The sequence below is a fragment of the Salmo trutta genome, chromosome 7 (genome assembly GCF_901001165.1).
Source record: "Salmo trutta chromosome 7, fSalTru1.1, whole genome shotgun sequence".
NCBI classification, from domain to species: Eukaryota; Metazoa; Chordata; class Actinopteri; order Salmoniformes; family Salmonidae; genus Salmo; species Salmo trutta.
This window is the reverse complement of record NC_042963.1, coordinates 41,700,317-41,716,993: the sequence shown is the minus strand read 5'-3', so window position 1 is coordinate 41,716,993 and position 16,677 is coordinate 41,700,317. Positions and strand designations below refer to the sequence as shown.

Genomic DNA, 16,677 nt, shown 5'->3' with positions numbered 1-16,677 from the left:
GAAAAATGAATTCCATGTTTATCAAGACATTTTGCAGGAGAATGTTAGGCTGTCTGTTTGCCAAATGATGCTCAACAGAAATTGGGTAATGCAACAGGACAACGACCCAAAACACAGAAGTAAATCAACAACAGAATGGCTTCAACAGAAGAAAACACACCTTCTGGAGTGACCCAGTCAGAGTCCTAACCTCAAATCGAATGAGATGCTGTGGCATGACCTTAAGAGAGCAGTTCACACCACACATCCTAAGAATATTGCTGAACTGAAACAGTTTTGTAAAGAGGACTGGTCCAAAATTCCTCCTGACCGTTGTGCAGGTCTGATCAACAACTACAGAAAATGTTTGGTTGAGGTTATTGCTGCCAAAGGAGAGTCAACCAGTTATTGAATTCAAGGGTTCACATACTTTTTACACCCTGCACTGTGAATGTTTACATGGCGTGTTCAATAAAGACATGAAAATGTATAATTGTTTGTGTGTTATTATTTTAAGAAGACTGTGTTTGTCCATTGTTGTGACCTAGATGAAGGAAGATCAGATAAAATTTTATGACCAACTGATGCAGAAGTCCAGCTATTTCCAAAGGGTTCACATACTTTTCTTGCCACTGTATAGTACCAGTACAAACTCAAGGGTTTCTTTATTTTGAGTATTTCTACATTATAGAATAACAGTGAATACATCAAAACTATGAAATAACATATGGAATCATGTAGTAACCAAAGAAGTGTTAATCCAATCAAAACATATTTAAGATTCTTCAAAGTAGCCACCCTTTGCCTTGATGACAGCTTTACACACTCTTGGAATTCTCTCAACCAGCTTCACCTGAAATGCTTTTCCAACAGTCTTCAAGGAGTTCCCACATATGCTGAGCACTTTTTGGCTGCTTTTCCTTCACTCTGCTGTCCAACTCATCCAAAACCATCTCAACTGGGTTGAGGTAAAGGAAAGGGAAAGGGGATACCTAGTCAGTTGTACAACTGAATGCATTCAACTGAAATGTGTATTCCGCATTTAACCCAACCCCTCTGAATCAGAGAGGTGCGGGGGGCTGCCTTAATCAGTCGAGTGATTGTGGAGGCCATGTCATTAGATGCGGCACTCCATCACTCTCCTTCTTGGACAAAAGCCCTTACACAGCATGGAGGTGTGTTGGGTCATTGTTCTGTTGACACTAAGAGCAAACCAGATGGGATGGTGTATCGCTGCATAATGTTGTGGTAGCCATGCTGGTTAAGTGTGCCTTGAATTCTAAATAAATCACTGACAGTGTCACCAGCAAAGCAGCCCCACAACATCACACTTCCTCCTCCATGCTTCATGGTTGGAACCACACATGCAGAGATCATCCATTCACCTACTCTGCGTCTCACAAAGACAGGGCAGTTGGAACCAAAACTCTCAAATTTGGACTTATCAGACCAAAGGAAAGAGTTCCACCGGTCTAATGTCCATTGTTCGTGTTTCTTGGTCCAAACAAGTCTCTTCTTTTTATTGGTGTCCTTTAGTAGTGGTTTCTTTGCAGCAATTTGACCACAAAGGCCTGATTCACATAGTCTCCTCTGAAAAGTTGATGTTGAGATGTGTCTGTTACTTGAACTCTGTGAAGTGTTTATTTGGGCTGCAATCTGAGGTGCAGTTAACTCTAATGAGCTTATCCAATGCAGCAGAGGTAACTCTGGGTCTTCATTTCCTGTGGTGGGCCTCATGAAAGCCAGTTTCATCAATGCGCTTGATGGTTTTTGCGACTGCAAAAATGTTCCGTATTGACTGACCTTCATGTCATAAAGTAATGATGGATTGTCGTTTCTCTTTGCTTATTTCAACTGTTCTTTCCATAATATGGACCAATTAGGGTTATCTTCTGCATACCACCCCTACCTTGTCACAACACAACTGATTGGCTAAAGAAAGAAAGAAATTCAACAAATTAATTTTTATCAAGGCACACCTGTTAATTGAAATGCATTCCAGGTGACTACCTTATGGAGCTGGTTGAGAGAATGCCAAGATTGTGCAAAGCTGTCATCAAGGCAATGGGTGGCTACTTTGAAGAATCTCAAATATTTGTTTAACACTTTTTTGGTTACTACATGATTCCATATGTGTTATTTCATAGTTTTGATGACTTCACTATTATTCTACAATGTAGAAAATAGTAACAATAAAGAAAAACCCTGGAATGAGTAGGTGTATCCAAACCTTTGACTGGTACAGTATATGTATATGAGAGATATTTTTTTTTTGGGGGGGGGGACATAAAAGACTGTAAAAACACCAGCAACTCCAAGTGATTTTAATTATGGAAATCTGCTCCAAAGTATTCCTATGCGTAATAGAGAGATCAAGTTGAAGTTGGAAGTTTACATACACCTTAGATAAAAACACGTTTAACCAGCTTTTCACAATTCCTGACATTTAATCCTAGTAAAAATTCCCTGTCTTAGGTCAGTTAGGATCAACACTTTATTTTAAGAATGTGAAATGTCAGAATAATAGTAGAGTCACGTCCTGACCAGTAAAAGGGGTTATTTGTTATTGTAAGTTTGGTCAGGACGTGCAGGGGGTGTTTGTGTTTCGTTTTTTTATGTTCTATGCTAGTCTATTTCTATGTCTGTGTCTAGGTATTCTATTTCTATGTTTAGTTATTTGGGTTGACCTTCAATTGGAGGCAGCTGTTCCCCGTTGCCTCTAATTGAAGGTCCTATTTAGTAGGGGTGTTTTTTCATGGGTTTTTGTGGGTAGTTGTTCCATGTGTAGCTGTATGTCTCACAGGACTGTTTTTTCGTTGTTGTTTTGATTAAGTGTTTTGTTTTGTTTTCTTCTCAATAATAAAGAAGATGAGCATACACATTCCCGCTGCGCCTTGGTCCCATCTTTACGACGGACGTGACAGAGAGAATTATTTATTTCAGCTTTTATTTCTTTCATCACATTCCCAGTGGGTCAGAAGTTTACAAACACTTAATTAGTATTTGGTAGCATTGCTTTTAAATTGTTTGACTTGGGTCAAACGTTTCGGGTAGCCTTCCACAAGCTTCCCACAATAAGTTGGGTGAATTTTGGCCCATTCCTCCTGACAGAGCTGGTGTAATTGAGTCAGGTTTGGAGGCCTCCTTGCTCCCACACGCTTTTTCAGTTCTGCCCACACATTTTCTATAGGATTGAGGTCAGGGCTTTGTGATGGCCACTCCAATACCTTGACTTTGTTGTCCTTAAGCCATAAGGCCACAACTTTGGAAGTATGCTTGGGGTCATTGTCCATTTGGAAGACCCATTTGCGACCAAGCTTTAACTTCCTGACTGATGTCTTAAGATGTTGCTTCAATATATCCACATCATTTTCCTGCTTCATGATGCCATCTATTTTGTGAAGTGCACCAGTCCCTCCTGCAGCAAAGCACACCCACACATGATGCTGCCACCCCCGTGCTTCACAGTTGGGATGGTGTTCTTTGGCTTGCAAGCCTCCACCTATTTCCTCCAAACATAATGATGGTCATTATGGCCAAACAGTTCTATATTTGTTTCATCAGACCAGAGGACATTTCTCCAAAAAGTACGATCTCTGTCCCCATGTGCAGATAAAAACCGTAGCAGTGGCTTCTTCCTTGCTGAGCGGCCTTTCAGGTTATGTCGATATCGGACTTGTTTTACTGTGGATATAGATACATTTGTACCTGTTTCCTCCAGCATCTTCACAAGGTCCTTTGCTGTTGTTCTGGGATTGATTTGCACTTTTCGCACCAAAGTACATTCATCTCTAGGAGACAGAACGCGTCTCCTTCCTGAGCGGTATTACGGCTGCGTGGTTCCATGGTGTTTATACTTGCGTACTATTGTTTGTACAGATGAACGTGGTATTTTCAGGCGTTTGGAAATTGCTCCCAAGGATGAACCAGACTTGTGGAGAACTACAATTCTTTTTCTGAGGTCTTGGCTGATTTATTTTGATTTTCCCATGATGTCAAGCAAAGAGGCACTGAGTTTGAAGGTAGGCCTTGAAATACATCCACAGGTACACCTCCAATTGACTCAAATGATGTCAATTAGCCTATCAGAAGCTTCTAAAGCCATGACATCATTTTCTGGAATTTTCCAAGCTGTTTAAAGGCACAGTCAACTTAGTGTATGTAAACTTCTGACCCACTGGAATAGTAATACAGTGAATTATAAGTGAAATAATCTGTCTGTAAACAATTGTTGGAAAACATTACTTTTGTCATGCACAAAGTAGATGTCCTAACCGACCAAAACTATAGTTTGTTATCAAGAAATTTGTGGAGTGTTTGAAAAACGAGTTTTAATGACTCCAACCTAAGTGTATGTAAACTTCCCACTACAACTGAATATGTGATTCTGTACAAATGTAAGCAAGTGTCATGCCCTGACCAGTAAAAGTGGTTATTTGTTATTGTAGTTTGGTCAGGACGTGGCAGGGTGTATTTGTTTTATGTGGTTCGGGCTGGTTGTGTTAGTAGTTAGGTGTTTGATTTATTATTCCGGGTTTTGGGCACTGTTCTATGTTAATGTATTTCTATGTTTAGTCTAGTCATTTGTATTTCTATGTTTAGGTAATTGGGGGTTGGACTCTCAATTGGAGGCAGGTGTTTTCTAGTTGCCTCTGATTGAGGGTCCTATAAATAGGTATGTGTTTGTGTTAGTATTTTGTGGAAGATTGTCCTTGTTAGCTATGTGTGCTTGACAAGACTGTCGTTTTGTGTTTTTTTGTAAACGTTTTTGGTGTTTTTTCCTTCTTCACTTTAATAAAAGAAGATGAGTGTACATTTTCCCGCTGCTTCTTGGTCTCAACCCTACGACAACCGTGAGAGCAAGGTTTAAAATGATTATGTTTTAGTCAAATGTTATATCTGTTTGGGGTTCTTGTGGTCAATTTGCAGTCTACAAGTAATTTCAAATTATGTTCCGGCCCCCTTACCATCCGCTCAAGAAAGAAATCAGCCCGCGACTGAATCTAGTTGATGATCCCTACACTACACCAAACCTTCACTGAGGGGGGCCTCCCTTCAGACATTGGTGAGAGTGTGCTGCAAGGGTTCTACTCTTTGACCAAGCAGCTTTTCCAAAAACATGATTTCTACCCAGACAAGCATCAAGTGTTCTTTTGACAGCTTAATTATTATGTCCCATTACTGTGTCGCACTCTTGCATTTTTTGCAATGCACTGCTGCCCATGTGCAGGATTTTCGTGCTGGTTGATCAAATCTTCTGTTCAATCTTAAGTGTCTAAGATGATTGTGTTTGTGTGTGTGTGTGTGTGTGTGTGTGTGTGTGTGTGTGTGTGTGTGTGTGTGTGTGTGTGTGTGTGTGTGTGTCAAGGGGCTGTTGAGGGCACCACATGATACATTTGGAGAGATAATCTGTTGGCTATAATTAAATAGCCAGCAAAGAAATTGGAAAAAAGCAAAGAGTGCGCCGATTAAACTCTTGTGTAGCATGGTTCAAGTTCATCTTTAATGCTGTCCACCACAGAGGAGTAAACCCGACAACTACATACAGCCCATTTCTCATCTCTGTGGGTGCCTGTAGGACGATTACAAAGCATCCTGCTTAATTTAGGAGCACTGACTGTGAGGCTGTCGGTCTGTGCACAGGGTCTTTCATGAACCGGTGGGCAGTGACTGATCAGGCTCCCAGGCTGACCCTGGAACCACACTCACCCTATTCCTACTGCAACTCACACATGACAATCATCTGCCAAGGCAATCACAGAGGCAGCAGAATGGGCCAAGTCTATCCAATTTCTCCCATGGCCGATACCAGTCAGCTCCAGCAATCACAGCCGTGGGGAGTTTGATCTTGCTCCATGCTGATGCAGCTCATCTCAAATAGCTGGAGAGAGAGGGAGGGTAAGACCTCTATCTTAAGACCTAAGTCTAGACACCATCTGGACCATGGTGGTTATGGCTATCTGCTGGCATCTCTGGAACACCTTTAATATGTTAAATGCCTTCAATAATTAATTAAAAGTCCAAAGATAATTTACTTGCAATTGATAAGCACTTGACATTTTGCACTACTGTTTTTAATTAACCTACAGAGATACATTTTTTATTTTTCTATTTTATTTCACCTTTATTTAACCAGGTAGGCCAGTTGAGAACAAGTTCTCATTTACAACTGTGACCTGGCCAAGATAAAGCAAAGCAATGCGACAAAAACAACACATAGTTACACATGGAATTAACAAATGTACAATCAATAACACAATAGAAAAAATCTATATACAATGTGTGCAAATGTAGTAAGATTAGGGAGGTAAAACAATAAATAGGCCGTAGTGGCGAAGTAATTACAATTTTAGCAATTAAACACTGGAGTGATGTGCAGAAGATGAATGTGCAAGTAGAGATACTGGGATATGTAAGGTTACAGAGGATATGTAAGGATATGTAACTTTGGAATTATGTAAAAATATATCATTTGTTATTACACAGCAGATACCTACCCAAAAGGTAATTACTCTCCACAACGCCCTTGATTTTTCTAACCAAATCCCGTTTTGATAACCTGAAGCAGTGCTTAGAGAGTGAGAGCTCAGAGGGATTATGACTGAGAAAGTTCAGCTCAGCGCGGCAGGGTCACACCAGATCACCCAGTGGGAGCTGCCATCACATGTAATAATGTTGACAGTCACTGAGAGAGGCAGTGACCCAGAAAAGAAGGGCAGTAAAAAAATACCCCTGAGTTAGTTAACAGTGTTGCGGTGTGACGTGCAACCCCAATCCCTCCCTCCTTTCCTGTTATTCCACGTTGAGCCTGATTATGTGCTGTAAAGTGCATCGACACAACACATTCTCATGTTCAAACTTGGAATATTGAGCAAATGTTTCCACATTTTATGCGATTCGAATGTTCATTTCAATGGAAACTCATTGCAGGTATTTGAGCTATTCTTGCTACCGCAGCTCAGGAAATGTGGACTGAGGGCCAGTGCTTTTAAATTAAGTCAGTTTGTCAAGTGAAATACCAAGGTCTCCTCAAATCGCATTCAGAGGTTATTGGCAGTTAGAAAAATGTGCATCGTATCTAGTCAACTGTTTCCCATGACCTAAAAGTGAACTGATCGTATCCAAGGCTAAAATGTTTCAAGTAATTATGTGGTTTTGTGGGAAACTGATGCAATGCACACCATACTGAAACCTCTTATTAATAGTATTTTTAGCAACAAATACTGAAAGCTTTTTAGACTCGCATTTGTGGCGAGAGTGAAAATAACATCTTCATGTCTGCTGGAAAATACAGTTCTGAAGTGAAGTCAACCCATGTATCTTTGATCAGAACTGTGCTGATCTTTTTAGACTGTAGATGAGAAATCGTATGTCTGATCACAATTGAAACCAACTTCTAAGCATTTGCATTAAGGGAACAATAACTGCATAACTCAATAACTGAAAGTCGCAAGAGATAGGCCTAATAATAGAATTGAAGGACATTGTATTGTATGGTAAACCATTGAAATAAGAGAACCTGTCAAAACTCTTCAAAGTCTCAATGGCGTTCAAAGAAATCTCAAAGCACATGGAAAAATAACAGGTGTCAATGTGTGAACAATACAAAGGACCCCTCTCACATGGACCTCTTAGATGGCTTCATCGCTCAGACTATCTGTCATCTGGCAAACACTAACATCTCCATCCTGGTTGCACTGAACATGTTCCTCTTGACTCCACCTCAAACCCAAGGGCACAGGGGAGAAAAACCCTCAACGCTTCGCAAATGTGACCATCTGGCGGCAGCCGACGGAAGATTAGAGCGGGAGGTCTTGCACGCCTTGTCTGCTGTCCGTGTATCCACCCCACTCTGGAGGCTTCCACTAATTACAGGGCACTGGGAGAGACTGAGGGAGATATGCTCAGACTGTTAGGTTGACGCCCTTGGGTTCTTGGGCTCGTTACATTACCACAGCGCTGGGGCTGGGGCGGGCTGGGGTTGGGCTGGGGCGGGCTGACCCGGGGCGGGGTTGGGCTGGGGCGGACTGGTCCATTCTATCCCACTGGATGGACACTACAGACAGGGCTGGAGCAAAGCAGAGCAGAGCCCAGACAGCAGTACCACAGTAACCCAACCAGGGCCAGCCAAGGCTATTTACAGGGCTCAGGCAGCCTTACACGGACAGACAACCCAGGAGGGGGAGAGTAGATAGGTCATACTCACACACACACACAGACTAACAATATTTCTTCAAAAACTATCTGCATTGACACTTCTATTTTAGTTTTTTTTCTACACTGACTTTATGCACACTACACACACTCACATTCCAACACACACACACCCTTCATTTTCACACACACACATAACACGCACACATATTCATACTGAATCTACTCTGTTTATCATATATCCTGATGCGTAGTCACTTTACCCCCATACATATCTACCCCTACCACTCCAGTATCCCTGCACATTGTAAATATTGTATTGGCACTGATCCTCGAACTGACCCTGTATATAGCTACTGACCCTGGAACTGACCCGATATATACACCTTACTGACCCTGGAACTGACCCGATATATACACCTTACTGACCCTGGAACTGACCCTGTATATAGCTACTGACCCTGAACTGACCCTGTATATAGCTTACTGACCCTAGAACTGACCCTGTATATAGCTACTGACCCTGGAACTGACCCTGTATATAGCTACTGACCCTGGAACTGACCCTGTATATAGCTTACTGACCCTAGAACTGACCCTGTATATAGCTACTGACCCTAGAACTGACCCTGTATATAGCTTACTGACCCTAGAACTGACCCTGTATATAGCTTACTGACCCTAGAACTGACCCTGTATATAGCTTACTGACCCTGGAACTGAACCTGTATATAGCTACTGACCCTGGAACTGACCCTGTATATAGCTACTGACCCTGAACTGACCCTGTATATAGCTTACTGACCCTAGAACTGACCCTGTATATAGCTTACTGACCCTGGAACTGAACCTGTATATAGCTACTGACCCTGGAACTGACCCTGTATATAGCTACTGACCCTGAACTGACCCTGTATATAGCTTACTGACCCTAGAACTGACCCTGTATATAGCTTACTGACCCTGGAACTGAACCTGTATATAGCTACTGACCCTGGAACTGACCCTGTATATAGCTACTGACCCTGAACTGACCCTGTATATAGCTTACTGACCCTAGAACTGACCCTGTATATAGCTACTGACCCTGGAACTGACCCTGTATATAGCTTACTGACCCTAGAACTGACCCTGTATATAGCTACTGACCCTGAACTGACCCTGTATATAGCTTACTGACCCTAGAACTGACCCTGTATATAGCTACTGACCCTGGAACTGACCCTGTATATAGCTTACTGACCCTGGAACTGACCCTGTATATAGCTACTGACCCTGGAACTGACCCTGTATATAGGTACTGACCCTGAAACTGACCCTGTATATAGCTACTGACCCTGGAACTGACCCTGTATATAGCTTACTGACCCTGGAACTGACCCTGTATATAGCTTACTGACCCTAGAACTGACCCTGTATATAGCTTACTGACCCTGGAACTGACCCTGTATATAGCTTACTGACCCTGGAACTGACCCTGTATATAGCTACTGACCCTGTATATAGCTACTGACCCTGTATATAGCTACTGACCCTGGAACTGACCCCGTATATAGCTTACTGACCCTAGAACTGACCCTGTATATAGCTACTGACCCTGGAACTGACCCTGTATATAGCTACTGACCCTGGAACTGACCCTGTATATAGCTACTGACCCTGGAACTGACCCTGTATATAGCTACTGACCCTGAACTGACCCTGTATATAGCTACTGACCCTAGAACTGACCCTGTATATAGCTACTGACCCTGGAACTGACCCTGTATATAGCTTACTGACCCTGGAACTGACCCTGTATATAGCTACTGACCCTGGAACTGACCCTGTATATAGGTACTGACCCTGAAACTGACCCTGTATATAGCTACTGACCCTGGAACTGACCCTGTATATAGCTTACTGACCCTGGAACTGACCCTGTATATAGCTTACTGACCCTAGAACTGACCCCGTATATAGCTACTGACCCTGGAACTGACCCCGTATATAGCTTACTGACCCTAGAACTGACCCCGTATATAGCTTACTGACCCTGGAACTGAACCTGTATATAGCTACTGACCCTGGAACTGACCCTGTATATAGCTTACTGACCCTAGAACTGACCCCGTATATAGCTTACTGACCCTGGAACTGACCCTGTATATAGCTTACTGACCCTGGAACTGACCCTGTATATAGCTTACTGACCCTGGAACTGACCCTGTATATAGCTTACTGACCCTGGAACTGACCCTGTATATAGCTACAGACCCTGGAACTGACCCTGTATATAGCTTACTTACTTTCTCGTGTTCTTATTTCTGGTGTGTTCTTGTTCTACTTTACCTTTTTTATAGTACTACTGATATTGATTACTGCATTGCTGGGAAAGAGCAAGCAGGGAAGGCATTTCACTGTACTTGTGCACGTGACAATAAAACTTTAAACACACACACACACACAGCACTCTGACTACACTGTAAGTGGCAGAGGTTGTTAATTGACAGAAAGCTACTTAAAGACGTGTCATCAAACAAAGTGATTCATTATAGTTTGAGCCACTCAACCACTCCTTAATGCGATACGTGGAAGACTGGGAACATGCAGTACATGTCAAGGTTTATTTATAACAGATTACTGGGCAGGCAGGCAGGAACTATGGACCATGAATCCATTCTGAACATTAAGTAACAACATGTTGGGGGAAAAAATTATTCATCCTACCTCTAAGCACTGCATTATATCTGTAAAAAATATTATTGTAATTATATTCCACATATCCTTACTTTATCATTAAAAAAAAATCTGAGTCAGACACAAACAGGTAAATTCCCAAATGCGGAGTCTAGGAATTTCGGTATTCCACTGCCTCTCCCCAACCGAAGAAGCCTTGTGTGTCAATGACCTGAAACATTTGCCATCAAGTCCCAGACCACATTATCTGACTGCAGTGCTACATGCTTTGACTGCATCCCCTCCCCTCTCTGTCAGGCCACAGCAACGCTCAGGAAGGCTCTGTCCTCAATAACAAACTACGTATGTCATTCACACATTTTTAAATCACCATCCTGACAAGATCACATTTTAGCTGAGAAAGAGTTGTGTGCCATGCAGCATTGTTGAAGAAGAGCAAGGCATTTCATACTAGTCATGACAAGAGATACAATGCATTCGGAAAGTATTCAGACCCCTTGACTTTTTCTACATTTTATTACGTTAAAGCCTTATTATTAAATTGATTAAAAAAAAAAATCCCCTCATCAATCTGCACACAATACCCCATAATGACAAAGCAAAAACAGGAAAAACAGAAATATCACATTTACATAAGTATTCAGACCCTTTACTCAGTACTTTGTTGGGCCAGCATCCCGCCTCTTCAATGTTGATGTTGAGACTGGTGTTTTGTGGGTACTATTTAATGAAGCTGCCAGTTGAGGACTTGTGAGGCATCTGTTTCTCAAACTAGACACTCTAATGTACTTGTCCTCTTGCTCAGTTGTGCACCGGGGCCTCCCACTCCTCTTTCTGTTCTGGTTAGAGCCAGTTTGCGCTGTTCTGAGATGGGAGTAGTACACAGCTTTGTACAAGATCTTCAGTTTTTTGGCAATTTCTCGCATGGAATAGTCTTAATATCTCAGAACAAGAATAGACTGACGAGTTCCAGAAGAAAATTCTTTGTTTCTGGCCATTTTGAGCATGTAATCGAACCCACAAATGTTGAGGCTTCAGATACTCACCTAGTCTAAAGAAGGCCAGTTTTATTGCTTCTTTAATCAGAACAACAGTTTTCAGCTCTGCTAACATAATTGCAAAAGGGTTTTCTAATGATCAATTAGCCTTTTAAAATGATACACTTGGATTAGCTAACACAACGTGCCATTGGAACACAGGACTGATGGTTGCTGTTAATGGGCCTCTGTACGCCTATGTAGATATTCCATTTAAAAAATCAGCCGTTTCCAGCTACAATAGTCATTTACAACATTAACAATGTCTCCACTGTATTTCTGATCAATTTCATGTTATTTTAATGGACAAAACAATTGCTTTTCTTTCAAAACCATGGACATTCTAAGTGACCCCAAACTTTTGAACAGTAGTGTATGAAAATAAAGCATTTCTGCAAAAATGTCTAAACACCTGTTTTATCTTTGTCATTATAGACTATTGTGTGTAGATTGAGGATTTTTTAAATTTGATCCATTTTAGAATAAAGCTGTAACGTTCAAAAAATGTGGAAAAAGTCATGGGGTCAAGTCACGGGGTCTGAATACTTTCCCGAAAGGCAATGTAACTCAAACAATATGGTGATACTGTAGCTCTTATGTACCATAAGGGTATAGTACTTTCAGATCAACGCTCTCATTTCATCATTAAATTGTCAACAATATTTCAGAAAAGAGCGTTTAGGTGTAGGCCTAGTCCTGAAAAATAGAAATCTCTATATCTGTTTTCTAAGAAGACATTAAGTTGATCAACTCCCTCAGGGCTGACGCAGGACAACAGCTTTACTACTCCTGTCCTCCACATTTCCCTTTGATTCAGTTCAGTACCAACCAAACAAAATCACGGATGTTTTTGCAACATAAATCCAAATCACCAACAATAATGCTGATGATCCAGCTAATGCCTTAGCCATGTTCACAAAACCTGCAGAGTGCAGACCCTTTATTTTTCTGCAGTGTCATACATCAAACGCATCTGGACAGGTTCATAGCAATTCAGAGAATGAAATTGGGCAATATTTTTCTCCTGACACAAACCTATTCACTCCTATCGGTGGTAAAGGTCTCAGGATTATAGCAATAGACAGAGATATGAACAACACGTATGACATATGATTCACTATGTTGTCATCCAGGTGTAAAGGCTCTGTGTGATAATGATGACCGTGCCCAGATGGAGAACTCCCACAAGTCATTCTGACATCACATAAAGGAGTAATTGTCCACCCCTCAAGGCTGGGCTGTTTGTGCAGGGAGTTGGTTGTGGTGGTGGTGGTGAAAGCATTGACAGAAGAAAGCCTTGTGAGGCCCCTCCATTCCTCCATTGAAAAGTTATCTTTGGTGCTCGGCTAGCAAACACATTGCACAAAACGTGTAGTTACAGTGTTGTTAACTTAGACCATGACGAGTTACTATTAATAACAACTGGTATGTGGCAGGTGACTTAAATTAGCCAGTAAAACCAGTGACCTTTCATCAGGTTTGTCCTATAGAGATCTGACTCAGCAAACCCTACAGTCATTAAAGCAGGCAGAGCACTTGTAGGCTCTATTTTCTGAAGAATACAACTGAAAGTAACAAGAGCAGTGTAATGATGTATTCCTGAGCAACAAGACTAAGAGCAGATCGATAGGAAATCCTCATGTGGCATACTGTCAGCCACCCTCGGTGCTCCTGGCTATGCTCAATGCACAACTGCCACATTGGATTTCAACTTTTAATCATTAAATCATTTAAGTCAAAGCAGTTTCTCAACTAGTGTACAAAATTGCTTTCTGAATTTCGAGAGGAGGATGTATTACACATTGAGACAAAATATCCATATTTGATTCCTTGCAATTTATAATTTAAGAAATTCCGTTGTTTAGTGCACAACTACATGTAGCCTAAAGGTATAGATAACAGATTGTCATGTTAGAAGGTGCAAACCGATTTGCATTGAAATTACCTCAAATATTATTCTAAAGAGTGGTATCCAATCCGATAAGATCCTTATTAGACAGGTTTTAGGTTTATGGTTTAAATTCAGTTCTCCCCAAAAAGTGAGCTCACGGTTTGATAAGGATGAAGCTTCTTATCCACACATATGATATCAGCCATCATTAAGCCCTTTTCCCCATCATTATACCACATCTGCTTCTTCTCCAGGCAAATCACATGTTACCAACTCAGGATACCACCTCACTAATGACTACTAATTACATACTGTACAAGTCTGAACAAAACGCCAGCGCTAAAAACAGATAGGATAGTTAGTATGTGATATCTCAGAAACAAATAGCAGTTGAGATGGTTTGGGCTTCAGCACAGTAAAAGAGTGGGTTTGTCAGAAGTTAGACTGTTATTACAATGGCCATTAGTTTAAAATTGAGGATATTATATTCACATGGGGGTGCGTGCTACACACACACACATGCAAGCACACACACACTACAACCTGGAGGCTGAAACGTAGAATGTGTACACTGACACATCCCAGTGATCTTGCAGCAGTCAGTGGTAGCCTTAACCTCTCCACATTGTAGCCACTCCCAGGCAGATTTATGAAAACAGAACACAACTGCTGTCACATGAGTGATGGTGTGTCCTGAGCACAAAGTACAAAGGCGTATACTCCTGTATAATTTTATGACTCCATCACAAAAATGTAGGCTATAAGATTACAATGAAACTTTGGCCGCTGGTTCAAATACCCGAGCCGACAAGGTAAAAAATCTGCCGATGTGCCCTTGAGCAAGGTACTTAACCCTAATTCGCTCCAGTGGCGCCGTACTACTATGGCTGACCCTGTAAAAAAACACATTTCAGTGTGCCTATCCGGTGTATGTGGGGAAAAAAACATTTAAAAAAAACCATCAACACACCACTTGGCATGAGTGCAGTAGATTTACGCTCACTGAACAGCATTCCCGGGTTACATTTTAATGGTCTCAATGCATCCATAGAAACAGTAGCACTTATACTAATAACTTAATTTCCTGTAGGGCATAGCTGTCCAAATACATAACAATGATGGCTCTAATTCTGCATGTATCAAACCTTTTATAAGCAGTTAGGCTATTGACCAAATGATTGAAGTGTAATACATTGGCATCCACACTACAGTATAAGCCTCCTATGTAGTACACTAAATTACTTACTTATCATAGACCACCAGGTTAGTTTAAAAAACCTAGTGTACATTTAGACATCAGGCATTACAAGTTAAAACATTGTATTTAAATTATTAATGAATCAATTAATAAATCAACCAAGCTATTAAACTGAGGCCATAGCGGGTTAAACGCCCAGCAGTAGGTCTACAGCAGTAAGTAGTCGGTAAAAGAAAAGTGCTAAGGTTTTGTGTTAAGATCTTCATTCCTTACAGGTACTTAAATCTGTTTGGCACAATACATTCTCAGGCCAGGGAGAAATATTCTTTCCCTGGAGGCAAATACATTTTCACGGTGCAGCCCAGACGGCAACAGACTGAACTGAACGCATCTCCACTTTTAAAACCGTTACTTTTCAATGGAGCATGACCACTTGAGAATTGATCAATGTTTTTATCTGCCTAATAAAGACATGACATATTGCCTATTTAAAACAGGGTTGGCTTATTTCATTTGTTTAGGATCATCAATCATTATTCTCTGTTAGAATAATGATATTCGTAAAATATGATTCACCTGTTTCACGGGACGGAACAGCACCTAACAAATACGACTGGTTCACACGTAATTTGAACAGACTTGGTCATGATAACGGTTTTGTTTTAGTGCTGTGCCATAGACATGGTGATTATGGGATACAATGTATCAAATTACTCCCATAATCATTTTGTAGCGTTAGGTTAATTTCGCCTTCAATAACGTATCATCGTCTCAGGATTCAAACTTTATGCAGTGACACTGAACTGGCAAACTATGCCTGCTGTTTACTAAGACCTTGCCGCCAACACAGAGCTGACAGAAGTCACCGTCCCTCCGCCCGCCATTCCTTACGCTACCGCGAAATGCTGTATAGAAATGTGAACACGTTTCTTACTATGCCAAGCAATAAGCTACCATTATGCAAAACCATTGTGTTGTATGACAATATGGGCAGAACAGCAATACCCTCGGACGCGGGCGTCATCTGTCATTTATTCATGTACCTGTCATCGTAGCAGAAATCAGCGCCCAGAGTGTTGACATAGAGGACCAAAGCCACAGCGCTGCACACGAATTCTGCAATCATTTCTCAAAAACGAAAACAAGAAAAGAAAACGAAGAACAGTGGAGAACAGTGGAACTCAAATCCGATCTCTATTCTCTCTCTCCGTCTTTGTCAAGATGTCTCTACGAAAACAGAAATTCCAATTCCCCATCCTCGCAAAGTGTTGAAAGTGGATAATCCAGGCATCCTCCTTCTAACCCATTTTGAGCTAGAGGAGGGCAGTTTTGATCCGACACGAAATAGAGCAAAACGGCCAGCATTTACGGTTTCTGTGACTGCATTTGCACGCCTTTCCTAGAAGACTGCTCCTATGATGCATAGTGAGTGGTCCGCTAGATAAACGTCGTGATTGAGCCGCGTGTGGTTCAAAGGATCTTCTGCGCATGTGCGATGCCCCTCCTCCCAACAGTGAACAGAAGAAAGGATGCTAATGATTTGAGGATTAGGTTAGACTGCATGGTGATGGCACACCTCTTGATTGCGAACCGCTGGTATCCCCATAGCCTTTCTATGTGTATTCTAGCCGTGATTATATAGTCCATTATGAGTGTGAATATGCCATTCTTGGTTTAAAGGAACAGAGACACACACCGGTCGCGCGTGTTTTTTCCACCCTCTGGGGAGCTCTTTGTAT

General features: G+C 41.5%; 1 protein-coding gene across 1 annotated transcript in view; it reads right to left on the bottom strand.

The window, feature by feature from the left end:
- LOC115197416 (protein O-mannosyl-transferase TMTC2) overlaps positions 1–16,382 on the bottom strand; it is a 180,374-nt gene extending 163,992 nt beyond the window's left edge. The window contains exon 1 of the mRNA XM_029758920.1: positions 15,982–16,382. Coding sequence (XP_029614780.1) covers positions 15,982–16,064 — 83 coding nt within the window. The 5' untranslated portion in view covers positions 16,065–16,382. The remainder of the gene's footprint in view (positions 1–15,981) is intronic.
- Between the last annotated feature and the right edge of the window lie 295 nt (positions 16,383–16,677).